This window comes from Carya illinoinensis, chromosome 7 (genome assembly GCF_018687715.1).
Source record: "Carya illinoinensis cultivar Pawnee chromosome 7, C.illinoinensisPawnee_v1, whole genome shotgun sequence".
Lineage (NCBI taxonomy): Eukaryota > Viridiplantae > Streptophyta > Magnoliopsida > Fagales > Juglandaceae > Carya > Carya illinoinensis.
In genome coordinates, this window is record NC_056758.1 from 1,434,077 (window position 1) to 1,454,783 (window position 20,707).

The window sequence follows — 20,707 nt, forward strand, 5'->3', positions numbered from 1 at the left end:
TGCATGCCTGCATTACTGATCACGTACGTCTTTATCAGGCTATCTTTTTACAATACAGGCAACCGGCGGCCTGCGCCCCTTTTGCATCCCAGTAGCTGACGTGGCTGTTTAAAAAAATAAAAAAAAAACGTACTTAAGCGAGAAAAGTGAAATGCAAATAGTAAATAAAATGCTGCCTGGAAATAAAATGCAAAAACTAGAGAGAGAGAGAGAGAGAGAGAGTACAAATGAAATGCGAACGGGAAAGGGAGAGAGTAAAAACCAGAGAGAGTCAATGAAATGTGAACGGGTCTGCATCTTTCGTGCGGGAGCGAAACCTTCAGAAATTGTACGTGTTTTTGCAGGAAAAAACAAAAAAAGATGACAACAAATAGATGACAAATAATACATATTATTTTACAGGGAAATCACATTTGAGTAGCATTAATAGTTTTAATAATACATATTAAGTTCTAAAATCAAATATGATGATTCATTTCACAATTCCAATTCCAATTCCATTTTGAAGAACCGAATAACACCATTAAACATCTGAAAATGTTCGGAAGACTTGGTTCTTGAAGCTCGGGAGAAGACGATGCATGATGAAGAAGACTCTCTCTGTCCCTATTTGCATTTCATTTTCGCATTTTCACTCTGTCATGGCTGTGGCTGTTTTCGCATTGCATTTACTATTTGCATTTCACTTTTCCCGCTTACATACGTTTTATTTTGTTTTGTTTTTGTTTATTTAAACAGTCATGTCAGCCACGGGGACGCCAATGGGGCGCAGGCCGATTGCCTGTAGACTTATTGATCTTTTAAGGTAAGTTTCGAGAAGTCAATGTTGAATGAAGTTTACTTTGACTAGCTATATATACAAGATGAAAATGATAAACACACAATGCTTTTCACAATCATGTTTTAAAATGAGGGGTATTATTGTAAAATATCATATAAAAATAACATCACTTTATAAAAATGCTCTCATTTTATATCATGTATTGTGAAGAGTGTTGTGAAGAGTGTTTTGTGTGTATCATTACTCTATAGGATTATTTGTACATTGGTTTAATATTTTTCTTTGACTAATAATGGTTCAAATTAACCTTAAAATATTTTAACGTATCTGTAAGTAGTAATGAAATAATTTGTGAGTAATAGTAAAATAGTTTAAGTTAAGATATTTTATTAGGTATTGGGAAAGAAGAGAAAAAGAGTTGAATGAAAATATTATAAAATTAAAAATTTATTTGAATATAAATTTTTAATATAATTTTTGTTTTCAAATTTGAAAAAGTCATATTCATGTTTTTTGTATTTGGATAATGATAAGGTAATGATTAGATGAAAAAATTGAAGACTTGAAATTGAAAATTGTTTTGAGTTTAAATAATATTTGAAAATGAAATTAATATCTAAGAATATTTTAGAGTACTTGAAAATACCTTGTTAAAAAAAAGTCATCAAAACTTAGGATTCCAAAATTTGGGTAACATATATAAATTAGGTGCCTAAGAAATTAATTATATATATATGGAATGTCTTTTAAAGAAATTTTGTCATAGATATATATATATATATATTATAGAATTAATGGCTCTAAAAAAAAAGATAGTACAAATGATTTTTGCTTTGAATTCATGTATTGCATATTCATGATCAATATTCTATCTATTATATATTGACTTGGCCCGCCTGGTCCTATTTAATTCCTCTAATGAAACTTACCTGCAAATACAAATTACTTGTAGTCTTGTTTCAATAAAGTATACTAGCTGTCGTTTTTATAATTAGTTGACTCTAGGGTTTCTTTTATGTGGTATTTTTTGATTATTAACTATATAATTGAGAGATAAAAAAAATGAAGTAATACCTTTTTTTTTCTTTAACAAATGTGTAATATATGGATGATGAATAGAAAAATTAGTATATATGAAATATTCCAGACTTTAAAAATTATAAGTTGTTCAAATTTTAGTAAGAATTATATCTATATAAATAAATAAAAATGTACGTACTGATAAGCTTCTCCTTTTTTTTTTCAAAGACTAATGATAGACATGCAAACTTTTATTACATCCGATTATTTTATAATTATGTTACAAATGAAATTAAGGCAGTTATATAAATATATATATATATATATATATATATATAATTTGGAATTCAAATTTAAAAAATTAGTATTTTTAATGAGATAACGCTAGCAAATTATAAGATATGGTTGTAAAATATATAGTTAATTATTAATATAAGCTGTAGATATATTTATATATATAATTGACATTAATTGTCATTATTTTTTTCAAATATTGCTTACGATTGATCTCTAAATTATTATATTGTATCCGGCCAATACGATCATTCTAGATTATATTTACGATCATTTTTATATTATACATACACACACACACACATATATATATATGTTAATTTCATTATCCACCGGCCACTCTACATCAACCAAGACTTCTTTAATTTAATGTTTCAACCAATCTAGATGATCTAATGCGCGCATAGAGATATATAGACACGACATTAAATTCTTATGTAGAGTACGTACTACGTATAGAACTCTACTTCCATATATATAAATATATGGACCCGGCCAGTAGCTAGCTAGGTTGGCGATCGACCGACCTGCTCTGGAAATTAAGGCCTCGAAGTTCTGTGCGTATTACTCGATCGAAGTTCCAAAGACCTGTGGAAATTCCCCTAATTTCCAACTTATATATATATATATATATATAGTTCCTATCCGGCAGGATGAACACGTATCGTGTCCAGTACTTTGCTAGGTCATATGTATCGATCATGTTAAAGGTCAATGGTCATGAAGATCCCAAAGTCCAGGCGCATGTATACAACCTACATCATATATATATATGCAATATATAATAAAAAGAAATACATGCTAGCTAGCTGTTTAAAATTATTAATATTACTGATATCGGACTCTACAAAGTACTACTTCCGACCTCGACGTCCAAACAAATATATAAATATTTATATATATATATATATATATATATCAGTACGTAAATCAATAAATGGATGCATGCAGTATCAAATTATCAGCTTAATTAATTCAGAAGTACTATACATGCCAAAGATCAATACTGCATGGGTGCATAGAGCCGAGAAAAATTACAAGAAGAAATTAGTAGTACTGGAGCATGCATGGGTTCGGCCTGCAGGATGCATGCATGCATGCTGCATGAACTTTGCTGAAATTAAATTATATTCGAGCTAGGCAAAATAAAATTAATTAACGTACCTGCAGGAAAACATAAATAATCCATATATATCGTCTTTTATATATATATATATATATTGCATTAATAATATGTCAACATGCTTATATAATTCGCCCACGGCACACGTACACGCGGTAATATGCCCCGGCCCTTGGGGTTCCAAAACTTTTTCCACAAATATTCCATATTGCATTAATGGAATTTGAATATGGAAAAATGATAGTTTCCACTATGAAAAGTAATTAAGCACTCAAGACTAGTAGTGATGGATTTTATGTCATCAATTTAATTAATTTGTAATTAGAGATTTAATTTATACTTTATTTTTTTACAAATTAAATCAAATAAAATTCTTTTGTATTCCCAGAAGAATACGTATTGATATTTGATACGTAAAGACAAAAATTGGTTTATTGGTAAGTTCTCTTGCTCTACTATGTTATTAATAATTCTTTTCACCTTGAATAATATGTTAAGTGTTAATCGATACAAAAATTCGAATGAATTGAATTATGCGCGTGGTCAAGCTCTCAACTCAATTATACCGAGATCTAGCTAGATTATATGGTATTGTCTATGTATTGTTATTTTTTAATAAACAATGAAAAATTAATTACTTGTATAATCTTAAAGTGTATAAGTCTTGAATAGTTCTTATCACTCATATAGTTCTGATCAATTCTAATTTTGTATTGCACCATATGACTATATCTAATAGAGTAATGCTACATATATTCATAGAATGCGTAAGCGCCGTACAATCGTTTTAAAAAGTATGAGATCTACTATTAAAAAATTAATATTTTTTTATGTAAATCTCATATTTACTCACTTTTTCTAAAGTAATTACACATCACTTACATACTTCATAATTACAGATATCATTTCTCTATCTTAATATTGCTCATAAACTATATGCATATATATCATGTATTTGTATATAATGTATAAGTATATATAGTATTATTATAAAATATATATATATATAGCAGTACCTGCAAGTGAGCTAACAACTCAGATTAAATATAGAGTCATTAGTTTTAACAGCTCTACACCATATATGGTCTATTAAATATGAAAAATGATTGATGCAGGTGTTTTGATATAGGAATTGCGCACGAAACGAGACGTAAAAAATGATACGGTAGGAGGTATGGGCAATTCTGTGCCAACTACGTACGTACGCTGCCTGTAGCATTGCTCATTGAGTATAAGAGTATTTTTTTTAAATTATTCTTCTCATCAGCTCATTAATTCATTTTATATCTCAGACCTTACGTGCATGGTAGTGATCACCTAATTATTGACAAACAAATGAAAACACATCAAGAGCTTGAGAGAGAGAGAGGTTGAGGAGAGACAGAGAGGCCGAAGAGAGAGAGAGAGAGCTGGATGAGTGAGAGAGAGAGGTCGAAGACAGAGAGGGGGGTTTGATGAGAGAGAGAGAGAGAGAGAGAGAGAGAGAGAGAGAGAGAGATGGGTTGTTCGGTGATGATGGGTCTCACGTTAAAAACTAAAAGAAAAAAAAGAAAAAGCTGTGTGGGGGTTTAAGGTGGGAACAGTTGGTCAAGCATAACAATTTTTTTTTTTTTTTTTCCTTTCTATCTAAGTACTTGGTGTGCTACCGCTCATAGAGTTTTTATTTTTAAATTTTTTAATAATTTGATTTGTCAAGAAAAAGTAATCGAATCGGACAATTTTTATACAGAAAATAAGCAAGTACATAAAATAATTGATAAAATAGTTATAGATAAATTCATTACTCTTTTTATACGAAATTATTTAGTTTAAAATTAAAAAGCTAATTTGTCCGCTCGTGAATCTACTATGTAATAACCAAATCAAATAGAAATTCTAGCTTTAGCCAATCGAATTGAAATCAAACCATCTGCCGATTCACGCTCGTATACAAAAAGGAAGAGTCAAGAATGGCAATTTAGAGGCGGGGGGAAACGTCGTGCACGAGAATCATGAATATGACAATTTCTTGGTATTTTCATTTTTCACTCTTTTCTATGGTTCTGTGTTCTATAAATAGAGAGGAATGGACTGAGCAGGTTATCTCGCTTCTTCTTATGACATCTTCTGAATTTCTCAACTGGATAAAGGAAAGTTGTCGAGGGTTTTAGACACAGAGAGAGCGAGAGAAAGAGAGGAAAAAAAATACCTCCCCGCCCCTCCCCCCTCAAAAAAAAAAAAAAAGGAACTTTATTCTGGGTTTTAGATTGAAAGAGATGGGAAACTGCTTTTCGGATGTGGAAGGAGGAAAGCAAGCCGTGGGTGGGGTCCAACGGAGGCCCACAGCGGCCGCCACCATGACCCACAACGATGCCGTTGATCTCTTCTACAAGTCTCGGGGGCTCCAGCAACTCTTCACGCAAATCGAGGTAGTTTCGGAGGTTTTTATTAGTAACTCTCGTTGCAATTTGCAATTATATACCACGCGCAACTTCGTGTGTGCGTGCGTGTGAATTTCTACTTGTTGTCCTATTGTTTATTCGCTGCCTAACTCTGGCTCAAATTCGTCCCATTACTTACTCTGTTACCCCACATTGGCTGAGGCTCGTACTATTGTTTATTCTGTGTAGTCACTTCTCAGAGTTCTCTTTTTCTTTAATCTCTAGTGCTCTGCTTTGTTGTCGAGGGCCAGGCTGGGACGAGAGTGTTGACTTTTTTGCTTATTTGTTAGTCCCACATCGGTGGGATTAATGAAAATGGCATAAGCCATGTATTATAAATAAGAGGCTTAGCCTCTTAGTTTAAGTGCACCAGTTGAAAGCTTATCTAGTAACTTTTGACTTTAGTTAAATTCCTCTATTAACCTTTTGTAAAAGGAGAAGAGGTGTAAAGTTAAAGTTTTACTAGTGGGATAGCTTTGTAGGTGTGGTGAGGAGAAAAATTGTGTGATTGTAACAATTTTTCACATAGTGAATTTTCTTCTCTGGGTCTGGTGGTTTTTCTCCTGTTTTGGAGTTTCCACGTAAATTTCTTGTGTTGTTATTATTTCTCTATTTTTCTTGTTATTCCTGCAAAGGGTAGATCCTAGGGGGGGTGAATTTGGGAGGTCCAAATTCCCAACAATTGGTATCAGAGCCACTAGGTTCTTTTTGTGGGGTGGAGCTTTGGTGTGGTAGTGTGGATACGTACAGTCTAAGGAGGTTCTGTCTAGGAGATTGGAAATTTTAAGTGTGTCCATTGTGACCCTCCAATCTTTCCTGGGAACTGACTTAGTGAGGTACTATTCATTTCTACAGTAAATTCATCAAAGCAATGTCAGGAAGTAGGCCTTCAAATCTTGTCAAATTTGAGGTGGAGAAATTTGATGGGAGAATCAATTTTGGCTTGTGGCAAGTACAAGTTAAGGATGTCTTGATTCAATCAGGATTACACAAGGCATTGAAGGGCAGACCAACACCTGAAGTCAGCACTGGTACTAGTGTGACTGGTGAAAGTAGCAGATATAAAATGAGCGATGAAGATTGGGAGGATCTGGATTTGAGAACAGCAAGTGCGATACGTTTGTGCTTGGCCAAAAATGTTCTTGCAAATGTGCATGGAATATCTACGGCAAAGGAACTCTGGGAAAAACTTGAAGAGTTGTATCAGACGAAGGGCGTCTCAAATCGTGTGTACCTGAAGGAGCAGTTTCATACACTGCGGATGAGTGAAGGTACAACTATTTCAGATCATTTAAGTGTTCTCAATGGCATTGTCGCTGAGCTAGAAGCTATTGGAGTTAAAATTGATGATGAGGATCAAGCCTTGAGATTCATCTGGTCTCTTCCACCTTCCTATGAGCACATGAAACCTATTTTGATACATGGGAAGGAGAAAATAGTTTTTTCAGAGGTTACCAGTAAAATATTTTCTGAAGAGAGAAGACTAAGTAGTGGAAGTTATGTTCCACATGAGAACTTAGTGATGGTAGCAGCTGGAAATGGGAAGATGAAGAACTCCATGAAGAAGAAAGTAGTCTGCTGGGAGTGTGGACAATCTGGGCACGTCAAGAAAAATTGTCCAAGAACTGGAGCAGGTTCGGCAAGTGGCTCCAAGTCAGTAAATGGAGATACTGGAAATGATGCTAATATTGTGTCTCTCTCCATGGAAGATTTTGCTCTTTAAAAAGAGACATGTACATCCTCATGGCATGTCGCTAATTCCCAAAGTTGTCATGATAGAGGATGTGTTAATGTTAGCGGGTCCACAAGTTTACACACAGGCATTGGTTTGGCATTGATGCAGGGTGTGTGGTGGAAATTCATGTCGATGGCTGATGAACTTCCAGGAAAGCCAAACGTGGAAGTTACACCATAATTTTCAGCAAGGTTGTTTTTCGACATGGTCCGAAATGAAATGCTTGGAATTGGTTTATTCTAAGTGGGTATGCTTTTATGGTGAAGCATGATAGCGGAAGCTATGAAGATCTTCATTAAGGTGGAGCTTGGCTGTGGGACTAGTCAAAGTCGCAAGGTGGAGATTGTTGACTTTTTTGCTTATTTGTTAGTCCCACATCGGTGGGATTAATGAAAATGGCATAAGCCATGTATTATAAATAAGAGGCTTAGCCTCTTAGTTTAAGTGCACTAGTTGAAAGCTTATCTAGTAACTTTTGACTTTAGTTAAATTCCTCTATTAACCTTTTGTAAAAGGAGAAGAGGTGTAAAGTTAAAGTTTTACTAGTGGGATAGCTTTGTAGGTGTGGTGAGGAGAAAAATTGTGTGATTGTAACAATTTTTCACATAGTGAATTTTCTTCTCTGGGTCTGGTGGTTTTTCTCCTGTTTTGGAGTTTCCACGTAAATTTCTTGTGTTGTTATTATTTCTCTATTTTTCTTGTTATTCCTGCAAAGGGTAGATCCTAGGGGGGGTGAATTTGGAGGTCCAAATTCCCAACAGAGAGTTGAACAGGATATTATTTTTTTGTTCAAAGCACCTTTACTTATCCTAATTTTATTATTGTTATTATTGTTTATATCATGTTAATTGTTACTTTCTTTTTGGATACTGGAGAAACAAAACTATAGTGCTCGAAGGTCCTTTTCTTTTGCTGCAAATTATAGGTGGACTGATACTCTGTTACTCCATATTTCATTTGGAATTTTTGAGTAATAATATATTTGATTTCACAGTGAATTTGAGAATGAGACATTGCCTTGGCATTCTGCCCCCAACTTGTGTGGTTGTGTGGCATGTCGTGGAGGAAGCAATCTGGGAAGCAAAGACGCTGCTTTGGTACACTTCCCACTTGTTTGATTGTATGGCATGTTGTGGAAGATGCATTCTGGGAATCACTTTGGATGAAAGATTTATACCTAAGATTTCAATCAATTTTTAAGCTAGCTGAAATTGAATCTAGAACTCGGTTTCCAGTTTCATGACCCCAGCATAATCTTATTCACGAATGGTTACAGTGGGAATGCCTGTAAAACACAATAAAAGCAAGAATAACACGAGTATATTTACTTTTTCGTGGGTGATCTAATTCTTCTTCATGAAAAGTTAACCTGTAGTACCATGCTTAAATAAATGCAAGCTGCAGAACAAGACCAACAAACTGAACCTCTTATACCAGAAATAAATAAATACTGCTAATGATTTCGTATTTATATTAGTGTTTTGTTTTGCATGCATACGTTTGGCAAGTAATCGTAAAAAGTAGTTTTCATTGTAGAGCCGGACGATGAGGGCTTGTTTGGAACACAAACTATCTCATCTCATCTCAAAATTTCCCATAATTACCTTCCCAAACATCACTCAGCACAAACACTTTCCAATTTCAAATATTCAACTTTTTCATCTAATCATTACCTAATCATTATAATTTTTTCAAACTTCCAAACAAAACACAAAAAATAATACTACTTTTTCAAATTTCAAAACAAAAATAATATTAAAAAATTCGATTATAAGAATATTTTAAATTTATAATATTTTTATTCAACTTTTTCTCTTTCCTTTCCCAAAATCCAATAAAACATCTCAACTCAAATCATTTCACTACTATTTACAGAATTTTCATCTCATCTCACTTCCCAAACAAGCCTTCATCCTAGGTTACTATCTAGTAGTGGGTCCAAAGGACCTTGTCTTGGTGAGGTTCCACGTCATAGAAAAAAATATACCACCTTAATAAAGTCTTCAGGATCTGAGTTTATGCTTGATAAATGAAGCATGCAGGGCATGCAACACTAGGTTGACTTTGGCATTCTCTCTCGGGGATGAGCCTAAAAACCTAAGAGGGGGCATTATGATTATTTTGCTTTTGGTAGGGGAGGGATCATTGAGAAGTTGCACAGAACCTTATTATTGCCATTATGATTATTTTAGTTTTGGTAGGGGAGGGATCATTGAGAAGTTGCACAGAACCTTATTACTTTTCTATTGTTCTTCATCGCTTTGGGGAGCCGGTGCCCCCCGCCCCCTCTTGGCTGTGTTTCTGTTAGTCATTGACTTGTTGATGCAGAATCTTACTTTACCATTTGGCCTATAAATAGTTTCTTAGAATTGGGAAATAGGTAGTATTGTGGGGTTTCCATGTGTTTGAGGGCTTAGACAAATGATGGTGTTCTGCTTACAGTGTGAACAGACTTCCCATACATCATAATTGGTTAAAAAGTATGTGCCTGCATGTTCTTTCTATGGTCACATTGTTACGTTGCTACCATGAACCACATATATGAGCCACCTCACTTCCTGAGGCCAACTACAAAATGCTCCCCTAAGTATAACATGAGCAAGATTCCCTTTTTGTTGACGTTCATTCCAACTTTGGGCCTTAGGGTATCAGACAAAGCCATTGATTCCAAATTATGTCTGTAATATATGATACCCTATTACTTTAGAATCTATTGGTTGAGGATTTGGATTGGAACAATCTTATCCCTTTGCTCATATCCTGGACCACTAGATGCTTTTATTTGTCTTTTCTTACTGATGTTGACCACTATTGTTCCCCCTGTTTGTTTCACTCATTTTGTTAGAAATTACAGCCAAGTCATGAAATTTAAGGTTTGAATACTCATAATATTTTTGTTATAAGTATTAAAAGATTTTATTGCCAAGAAACAGGCATAGCCGCATAAGCCCAAGTACACATGACGTATACAAAGGAAATACCTACTACTTTCTAAAAACGAAGTGAAAACTAAAACAGATTCTGGAAATTATCTTCCATTACAAAAATTTTAGCCCACAAACTCAAAAGTACTGAAGAAAAAATCCCTGAGTTCTTCCAATGAATGTTCTTTGTCTTAGAAGCATCTTCCATTCCTTTCAAGCCATAGGCAACACATGAGACAAGAAGGAATTATCTTCCAAACATGAACAGCATTCTTGCTACCCTTCAATCCCTTCCACCCTACCAATAAATCCACCACTTCCTTGGGCATTACCCAAAGGAAACCAGTCCGATTCAAAACCTCCTTCCACAAGTAAATGGCCTCACAATGAAGAGAGAGGTGATTAACAGATTCCCCATCCTTCTTGCACATGACACAGCAATTAGCAATGTACATACCTCTCCTTCTAAGATTTTCAGTTGTCAACACTTTGCCCAAGGATACCACCCAACAGAAAAAAGCAACCTTGAAAGGAACTTTCACTTTCCATATGTTTTTCCAGGGAAATTCACAACTCCTGTGACTCGTTAATATTCTGTAAAAAGAGGAGACTGAGAACTTAGAATTTCCTGCAGGAATTCACAACTCATAATTTTTTTAAACACCATAAACCAAGCATCTAACATGCCAAAGTGTTTGTTGACTATTTCAGTTCCTTGCATAGTAAACAAATTCATAAATTTTTTTTTTTTTGATAAGTAAACAGTAGTATTAATAATAAATTCATAAATTAAAGGCTACAGTGTAAGTTTTTAATAATTAGCCTGTCATTCCCTTTGGAAAAAAAAAAAAAAAATCATGCATACTTGGAACCCACATGAAAAAACTTACCTTTTCATGGTGGGCATGTCCCATCGCATCGTTTTTTGCCCATCCTATCTCACCCAAGCATAGAATGAGTTAAAAAGATTCGTCTCCCAATTCTATGCTGCTCTGATAAAGTCCACTGTCCATTGGGGTGATCTGTTCGGAAATTTAAATTCTGCCACTGATGCATCCTTAGCCTGAGCAATGGTGAATAGATTCTGAAAATCCACAATGCCACCCATATCTAGTGAATGGACAACAGAACTGCACGAATTCCATCCGTTGAAGATGAAAGAAAGTGGTTTAAAACAAAAGAGCAGCACATGCAGATAGAATAACAATTGCCAAGATCCAAATCTCCTATAATACCGTCCCATTGGAAGTTTGTCTTTTCATTTTGTTCTGTACTGTTAACTTGTTTATTTTGGTTTCTCAAGATGTACTTATATAATTTAAATCTATGTCGCAGTTATCTTTGGCTGCATTTAACTTGCGTGATCGTGACATCACTTCAAAGGTATTCCTTTGTATTCTTAACCTCATGTATGATAGTGATGTTTAGTGAGGGATCATACTGCAACTTTTCCTTTGCTGAATTTTTATGTGCTCTATGGTCCACTTTCATTGCCGTTATATTTTATATTCTTAGTTTACTTGCTTATTAAAATAAATTCTATTATTAAAGGTTTGGAAATTATGGTCCAATTCACATTGTATTATTGCGAAGTGTAGTATAATATTTCTTAAACATACATAATTCTATGAATTGATTAGGTCTAAGTTTTGAGATGACTATCACCTGTGTGGTTTTCACGTGTAAAAGGGCATGCAAACTACGTGTAAAAGGTGGAGTTTCAGGGTCTAAAAGGGCATGCGAGCTGTCCATTGCTTTATATTTTAGCTAATGCTTTTTAACAGTCTTTTGTTCAGATAGATATTTGTACATAAGGGGTATTTTAGACATACTGGAGTTTAGCCTTCCTGTTTTGTGACTTTCACCATATTCTTCTAATGGGCTGGAATGCTATATATGTGGATGATAACTGTATGTTTACTTCATATTGATGATCCTAGAGCAGTGGTAGCTCTAGGATTTGTTGATTAGGACTCAGGAGGTTATATGCCTCCATGGACCTTCTGTTAGCTTAACCTTTTGATGATTAGACCTATGACCCCATTGCTTTGGTTGTAAGTATTGTTTGCTCAAAATTGCTGGACACTGAGCTTACATCACATTTGTTTTTAGTGTTTTTCCTTCTAGTATATGAGTCACGGGGACTTGGGCTATGCCTATTACTCATCAATAAAATTCTTGTTTGCTGATAAAAAAAAATAAAGTTTATTTGTGCTTCTTATTGTTTTATAGGCAGTGTGAAAATTGCATTTGCCATGAGTAGCATATACACATGTAGCAAGCTAAACAATTACTCCATGTTAGCTGTGTCTGATAAAAGGTGTTTATATATCTGAATGCCTGAGTTTGTCAGTTCACAGAAGTTTGTGTAGGTGCTTGTGTCAGATTCATTCATGGTTTGATCAGGCTTGCCGTACTTACTTTCAGTTAAGCTAAATATATTTTATTTTATTCAGAGTGATCCAATGGCAGTGGTGTACGCTAAGAAAATAGATGGAAAGCTGGACGAGTTAGGTCGCACTGAGGTTGTACTGAATAGCTTGAATCCCACGTGGATAGAAAAAGTTACAGTTGCATTCCAGTTCGAGATCATGCAGCCGTTGGTGTAAGCTTTGCAACTTTCTTTAAGTGCTTATCTTTGTGGAGATATATCTTGTTTACCACAAGTCCCGTTTTAATTTGATTGCTTCTGACTCATGATTTTGTCCTTTCTTTTTTGATCCAGATTTCATGTGTATGATATTGATACAAAATATTATAATGTACCCGTGAAGGTATATCATAGTTTCTGCTTAGCATCTATCATTTAAATTTCCCATGTACATGGACTATGCCTACTTTCTACCATCAATAAAATTATTATTAATCGATCAAAGAAAAAGTATTTATCATTTCAATTCATATTTTATAGATTACGTTTGTTCAATTATAAGTTGTACTGAAAGATACCATAAACAAACTTATCAAATATATATATATATATTAATATATACCATAAACAAAAAAAAGATCAACGATTCAACATGCTAGTGTTACTGTGGTGGTATCTCTGCCAATCTGAAGTGCTGAGTACTGCAATTTGCAAGGTAAAAGTCTTATACATTGTAAAGTGTGAATTGTATACCGGTTTCTCTGAGAAAATGTGTGTTGATCACAATATACTTTTGTAATTCTGCTAAGCGGTAATTTTGTTGATACATGTTAAACATTGAAATAGCAACAAAGTTAGTTAATAAACAATTATAAACAGATATCTGATGCCAATTGCGTACGTACATACATATGTATCCTTGTGCCTTGCAGACATTGAAATTGGAGGATCAAGATTTTCTTGGAGAGGCCACTTGTGTTGTATCAGAGGTATCACCTTGGGATACATAATGCTTTTTCACTAAGCTAGTGTAAATTGAGTGCAAATTTATTAAATTATAGGATTTCCACCTTACAATTTTTTTTTTTGACAAGTAAGAAAGATTTTTTTGATTCACGTAATTAGGCAAAGCTCGAGTACACAGAGAGTATACAAAAAAGAGCCTAATTACAAACTACGTGTTATGGAAAGTTGCGTAAATGTCATAAAAACTCATTCCATTCAATACATTGGAAGAAGCCCAAAGCAACAATGTATGAAAGAAAAAGTCCCTAAAACCCTCCGGAGAGCGTTCCCGATTGTCGAAACAGTGTCCATTTCTTTCATTCCATGTGCACCACATTAAGCATAGAGGCACCATCTTCTAAACAGCTGCAATATGACGATTACCCCGTATTTCTTTCCAGCATGACAATAAGTCTATCACCCTCCTAGGCATTACCCGTGCAAGACCGAGCCTAGTGAAGATTTGATCCCATAAAGCCTTGACTACTTTGCAGAATTGCAATGAAGAAGTAGGTGATCTGCTGATTCGCTATCTAGAGCACCAATCTGTTAATAGCAGAAAGATCATTGTGTGAGCTAGTTCCCTACTTTAGAGATATTTTTACATGCTTTCCAACTGCTGCCATTTCAAATAAGTGGCTTAAATTATTTTATGTTGTTTTGCTCATCATATGATGAACATCAATATCCCTTCACTCTGTCTCTTTTACATGGCAGATAGTGACAAAACAAAGTCGGAGTTTAACCCTAAATCTCCATGGCAAAAGCGGGCATATTGGTTTGAGGAACTTAGGGGTACTCACAATCCATGCAGAGGAATTGGTTGCTTCAAGGAGTGCAGTTGAGATGATATTACGTTGTTCATACTTGGATAACAAGGACCTATTTTCTAAAAGTGTATGTATCTGCAAAGCAGATACCTTAAAGGTTTTTGTGTCACTTATGCATGTATATTCCTGATTGTGTTTCATTCTTAAATTTTGTCACTTTATTCTAGGATCCATTTTTAAGAGTATCTAGAATTGTTGAGAGTGGGGGCTCCATTCCAATATGCAAGACTGAGGTGGTGAACAACAATTTAAATCCAACTTGGAAGCCCCTATGCCTGAGTATGCAGCAGTTTGGAAGTAAGGTAAGTTTGTCACCTTATGATTTTTGGTCGCATCAGATCATAGATTATTGGATGTTCTATTATTTTGATGATTAAGATGATGCATATGGCACATAAAGCTTGACTTGATACAGGATAACCCATTAATTATCGAGTGCTTTGATTTCAACAGCAGTGGCAATCATGTGCTCATTGGGTAGGTGGAACTCATTGAATGTAGAGATTCATGTTGATTTATTTTCCCTTTTTCTTGTTATCGCGGTTTAGTCTCTCATCTAAAGAAAATCATTTATTTAAATTTACCTCATCAGTAAGCTTCAGAAGTCAGTGGCAGACCTGGAAAAACTTCATAAAGGTAGAAGCGGTGCCGATCTGACCTTAACATCTCATCATGGTCATGAGAAGGTATGTATTCATTCCTGCAGAAAGGTTTTATAAAATATTTTATGTTAATCCTTTTATTTAGATCCTCATTTTCCCAATAATTTGTCAATATAGGTTTTATCACTAAACTAGCATGCATAGGCGATGCTCTTTATATGTCCCGTATACTAGGGCTTTTGCCTATTCTTAATTAGTAAGATTTTGTTTACCAATAAAAAAAATTGTCAATATAGGTTTTAAAGGGACAGCTGTTTGTGGATCAATTTTGTGAGGAGGAAGAATACAGCTTTCTTGATTACATTTCTAGTGGATTTGAGCTTAACTTTATGGTTGCTGTTGACTTTACAGGTAAATATTATTTGAATTTCTATAGGAATAATTTAGCAAACTTGTGGTAATTGAATTTGTTTGGTTTTTCACTTATAAAAAATTGCTTCTCTCTTTTTCTTGTTATAAAGGCTTTTGCTGCATGTCTCTAAGGTGTAGTTTGGATAGTGAGATGAGATGAGATGTTTTAGTTGAAAGTTGAATAAAATATTGTTAGAATATTATTTTAAACCCCGAGGGGTAGCTCAATTGGTCAGGCCTTGGGTTTGCTCCCCAATGGTCACTAGTTCAAGTCCCCTCAGGGCCACTGGAGGATTTACCTGGTCGTTAACTTCAGGGCCCCTTGGGATTAGTCGAGGTGCGTGTAAGCTGGCTCGGACACCCAAGGTTATAAAAAAAAAATATTATTTTTTAATAATATTATTATTTTGGGATTTGAAAAAGTTGAATTGTTTATTATATTTTGTGTAGAAATTTGAAAAAGTTGTAATGATGAGATGAGATGAGATAAAACTATTTCTGTATCCAAACGGAGACTATTTATAATTTGAATATTTAAGTTATTTTGTCCAGCCTCAAATGGAAATCCTCGGAATCCAGATTCTTTACACTACATCGATCCTTCTGGCCAGTTGAATTCATATCAGAAGGTAAGGGCCAAAGGCTGTGCATCCTCTGGTGCTTTCAAAAGGGTATTAGTTTCACTCCGAAATTTGTATAGGTGTAATTTTCATTTGCATTGATTTGGTCCATAGACATGTTTCTAAATTGCTGTCTTTTGTCTGCTATGACTCAATTTGATCTAGTGGCTTGTTTTCAATATCCAATTTGGTTGCTCACATCAATAACCATCTATTAGCATATAATATATAGAGTTTTGTTACATACAAGCAAAGTCGCGTACTAATCTGCGTACTAATACTGATTTATTCATATTTAAAATTTAAATTAACACTGTTTTCAATAAAATTTACTTTTTGACCAATCACATCAAATTAATGTACAGATTAGTGCACAATTGTGCTTGCAACTATATTTTTCCTAATATATATATATTGTAACTAAAACAAAAGTTAACATATATCACAAAAAGAAATTATCATTGATTGGTGAAGTCAGTGTACCCTGCATGATTAACTAAATTATTTGCAGGCTATAATAGATGTTGGGGAGGTCATTCAGTTTTATGATTCTGATAAGCATTTTCCTGCTTGGGGCTTTGGAGGAAGAACATCTGATGGCACTATCTCACATTGTTTCAACTTGAATGGAAGTGCTGGTGGCTTTGAGGTGAGAGGAGCTGATTTTATAATTTTTAATTTGCTGCATCGTCTCTTATCAGCATTTTGGATTGTGATATACTAGCTGTTTTCAAACTAGTATCACTCATCTTGTTTATCTTCTTGCAATCTTATAGTTAGCCCCAGAACTTTTTTTGGTGGAGAAATGAAGTCTAGTTTTTAACATATTACGATACCGATAATTTAGTAACTCATGTAGTGGCTTCTTTTATTCATCATTAATTTTTGTAGTTTTTGATCATTCAGCATCCAAAACTAGGATACACCATCATTGTTTGTCCTTAAATTTAAATATTTCTCATTTTTTCTTCCATACTATTATTTTTTATGGTCTTGCATAGGATGTCACGGTAAGTTTTTGTTGGGAATATTTGGACCTCCCAAATTCAACCCCTAGAATCTACCTTTTGCAGGAATATCAAGAAAATAGAGAAAAAATAATACAAGATTTTACGTGGAAAAATTTCAAAACAGGAGAAAAACTACCAGATCTAGAGAAGAAAATCTACTATGTGGAAAGTTGTTACAATCACACAATTTTTTTCCTCACTCCAAATACACCCACAAAACTTTCCCTTTCCCTATTCGCAAAATTTTAACTTCACACCTCTTCCCATTTACAAAAATGGACAACAGAGGAATTTAATTAGGGTCAAAAGTTATTAACTAAGTATTTGACTGGTGCACTTAATTAAAAAAGCTAAACCTTCTTTTATAGACATTGGGCCTTGATCCTTCTTCATTTCCCACCTGGGACGAACCAAAAGGAGCAAAAAATCCAACACACTCCATCTTGTGACTTTGGCTGGTCCCACAACCACGCTCCGCTTCAACAGAGATCTTCATAGCATCCGCTATCATGCTCCACCATAAAAGCATATCCATTAAGAATAATCCAATTCCAAACATTTCACTTCGGGTCATGTCGAAAAAAACTCGTTAGTATCACTATTGACTTCAGGGGTTGGTCTACTATTCAATACCTTGTGTAATCCAATTTCTCCACTTCAAATCTAATAGGATTTGAAGCCTTACTTCCTAACATTGTCTCGATGAATTTTACCATAAAAATTAATAGTACTCACTAAGTAAGTTCTCAGGAAGGATTGGAGGGTCACAATTGTCCCGTTTAAATTACAATCTCCTAGATAGAACCTCCTTAGACAGCACGTATTCACACCACCATACCAAAGCTCCATTTTATAAAAAAGAACCTAGTGGTTCTGATACCACTTTTGGGGAATTTGGACCTCCCAAATTCACCCTCTAGGATCTACCCTTTGTAGGAATATTAAGAAAAATAGAGAAATAATAACAACAAAAGATTTTACATGGAAAACTCCTAAAACAGGAGAAAAACCACTAGACCCAAAGAAAAAAATTCACTATCTGAAAAATTGTTACAGTCACATAATTTTTTTCCTCACCTCAAATACACCCACAAAGCTTTTCCTTTGTCCACTAGTAGAACTTTAACTTCACACCTTTTCCCATTGTACAAAAATGGACAATAGAGGAATTTAATTAGAGTCAAAAGTTACTAGCTAAGCATTTAATTGGTGCATTTAACCAAGAAGGCTAAATCTCATTTTATAGGCCTTGGACATTGATCCTTCTTCATTTCAACCCTATGTGGGACTAATCAAAATGAGCAAAAAGCCAACAGTTTTAAGCAAATAGAAATTTTTAATAAATTAGTTGAAAAGCTGTAAACACCCTATAGAAAGTCTCTGCAATCTGTTAAAAAAGAGAGACCAATGATTATGTACGTAATGAAAATAATACCACCATAAGTTGCACACTGAAAATAAGTTATTTGTATTTTAGGATTAGTAAGCATAAGGTCTTGGTAGCTACACAATGCAACATGTTCATATACTTATGAAAACTGCATTTTCATACTTTTAAGTAACAGTCAGCTTCTTTTATCATGAATAGGCCGAAGGAGTTGAAGGGATCATGACTGCTTACACAAGTGCTCTACATAATGTAGCTCTGGCAGGACCAACTTTATTTGGCCAAGTGATTAACACAGCTGCTCAAACTGCAGGCCAGTCTCTCTCGTACAATAGCAACAAGTATTTCGTCTTGCTCATTATTACGGTAAATAGAATTTTGACTTTATTTGATGTCCCTTTCCATCAATCCCCCATCCCTTAATTTAAATTTAATAAATTGCTGCCTTTTCTAGGATGGAGTCCTTACTGACCTTCAAGAAACAAAAGACGCATTGGTGAAGGCATCTGATCTTCCTCTATCAATTCTTATAGTGGGAGTGGGAGGTGCAGATTTTGGACAAATGGAGGTAAACCTTTGTTTTCTAATTTAACAACCTCTAACACTCCGGTGAATGAATAATTAGTATCCAAGATCTTCAGTAAATTATCTTTAGAATTACGCCTTGAATCAGTCAGCTATCTCACTTTGTTTTTGGCAGGTTCTTGATGCGGATAATGGACAACGATTAGAGAGCTCTACAGGTCGTGTTGCTACGCATGACATCGTACAGTTTGTTTCAATGCGAGATGTGCATGGTAAGTACACACTAAGTCGTGTTTGTCCATACAAAGCTTTTCATGTCACCTCTAAATCATCAACTAACCGTAACTTAGCATTCAGAAGTTTCTCTGGGTTAGTATTGTTTTCAAAATGCGTGATGAGTTATTGGGCTAAAGTAAGTTTTACCTAAAATCCCAAAATAAGATATCTGGTAATGCAAGGTTGGACTGGAATGTGAAAATTAAGTAAAAGGAAACAATGGTTTTTCCATTTGGATAATTATTCATGATTTAGTGAAGAAAAGGGTGGGAATGGACTGAGCATGAACTACCTTTGCTAGTGCCGTCTTGTTCCTTAAGAATTAGGGATTGAGTGAACAGTTAGAAAATTGCATGCTTGGATAATTGGATGCTTTACAAATTATAACCCTAAAAACCAGTTGTATTTGACGTTAGTATCATCAGTTTGGTTTGCGTTGAACTAAGAAAGTGATTGTGGTGTGGGCAGGTGGGCGGATATCTGTGGTACAGGCTGTTTTGGAAGAGCTACCAGGACAGTTTTTGACGTACATGCGACGTAGAGATATCAAGCCACGCCCTCTCCATGTAGCCCAAACGTCTGGCTAGCCACATTTACCAAAATGGTATATATATACACACTAGTAGAGCAAACGTCCTTGCTTAGTGGAGGCATAATTTATATGGTAATTATATATATACTAGGTGGGAGTAACGTGCAAAGCACGTTTGTCTAATTTTATGAAATGATTATTTGTAAAAAATAATATATATTTTATAAAAATTATTGATGTCACTTAATAATTTAAGGCATATTGGAGAAAATAAAAAAAATTAGTTCAAAATATCATATAATCCAATACATGTTTATAACATCTATAATTTTAGCAAAGATGTATGCGTAAAATTTAATAAAAGTCTAACACAAACGGTAGTTCAAAATATGTGTCGTTTGATGTTTGTATTATAATTCATTAATTTATGTCATCCTGTAGACAATCAATAGAGACAATATTGAAATTCTTATTTTGTTGTTGGTTGAGTCGATCAGGGACAACACAAAGTTAAAACATAATCTTTTTATAAAATTTGTGGTATAATATTTTCTATATATAGCATATATATAAATCATAAAATATATTTTAAAATTGTTAGCCAAATTTACTCTTTCTTGATTAGTTCAAGGATCATGGCCTTTGTCACGTGCCTATCATAGCAAGCCTACATATGAAATATGACTTAGCGGAAGCTACGTCCTACTACCATGGGGAAAAAAAAATACTTGATTAAACACACTTGTATTATATATTATATGAGATTTTTAAATTTGGAATACTCAATAATCTGAGTTAATGAAACATATAATATATATATATTATACTTAGGGATTCACGT

The 20,707-nt window shown here is 34.3% G+C and overlaps 2 protein-coding genes across 5 annotated transcripts; one reads left to right on the plus strand and one right to left on the minus strand.

The window, feature by feature from the left end:
* The first annotated feature begins 5,159 nt into the window (after positions 1-5,159).
* Positions 5,160-20,116, plus strand: LOC122314691 (protein BONZAI 3-like). 4 transcript variants are annotated; one of them, XM_043130218.1, is made up of 17 exons: positions 5,160-5,626; positions 8,368-8,470; positions 11,633-11,680; positions 12,754-12,902; positions 13,023-13,071; positions 13,601-13,657; positions 14,391-14,570; positions 14,671-14,805; positions 14,919-14,980; positions 15,096-15,189; positions 15,402-15,516; positions 16,069-16,145; positions 16,648-16,785; positions 18,735-18,899; positions 18,988-19,101; positions 19,234-19,330; positions 19,803-20,116. In XM_043130218.1, the coding sequence occupies exons 1-17, from the start codon at positions 5,568-5,570 to the stop codon at positions 19,919-19,921; spliced, it is 1,761 nt and encodes a 586-aa protein (XP_042986152.1). In that variant the 5' UTR covers positions 5,160-5,567; the 3' UTR covers positions 19,922-20,116. The 4 variants fall into 4 exon arrangements, with proteins under 4 accessions (XP_042986152.1, XP_042986153.1, XP_042986154.1 ...); XM_043130219.1 differs by lacking the exon at positions 8,368-8,470; XM_043130220.1 differs by lacking the exons at positions 5,160-5,626; positions 8,368-8,470 and adding an exon at positions 11,403-11,545.
* On the minus strand, positions 10,337-11,329 carry LOC122314694. Its single transcript, XM_043130225.1, has 2 exons — positions 11,188-11,329; positions 10,337-10,891 (listed from the first exon to the last, which is right to left on the minus strand). Exons 1-2 carry the CDS (start codon positions 11,214-11,216, stop codon positions 10,489-10,491), a joined length of 432 nt encoding a protein of 143 aa, XP_042986159.1. The 5' UTR covers positions 11,217-11,329; the 3' UTR covers positions 10,337-10,488.
* Positions 20,117-20,707: the final 591 nt, after the last annotated feature.

What these genes read in the sequence shown, in the direction of transcription:
- LOC122314691 (XM_043130218.1), top strand. Translation starts at nt 5,568, where the DNA reads ATGCCGTTGATCTCTTCTACAAGTCTCGGGGGCTCCAGCAACTCTTCA. An exon ending in GGCAATCATGTGCTCATTGG is followed by an intron (nt 14,981 to 15,095) that starts GTAGGTGGAACT and finishes TTACCTCATCAG; the next exon opens with TAAGCTTCAGAAGTCAGTGG. An exon ending in CAGATTTTGGACAAATGGAG is followed by an intron (nt 19,102 to 19,233) that starts GTAAACCTTTGT and finishes TGTTTTTGGCAG; the next exon opens with GTTCTTGATGCGGATAATGG.
- LOC122314694 (XM_043130225.1), bottom strand. Translation starts at nt 11,216, where the DNA reads ATGCGATGGGACATGCCCACCATGAAAAG. An exon ending in GACATGCCCACCATGAAAAG is followed by an intron (nt 10,892 to 11,187) that starts GTAAGTTTTTTC and finishes CTCTTTTTACAG; the next exon opens with AATATTAACGAGTCACAGGA.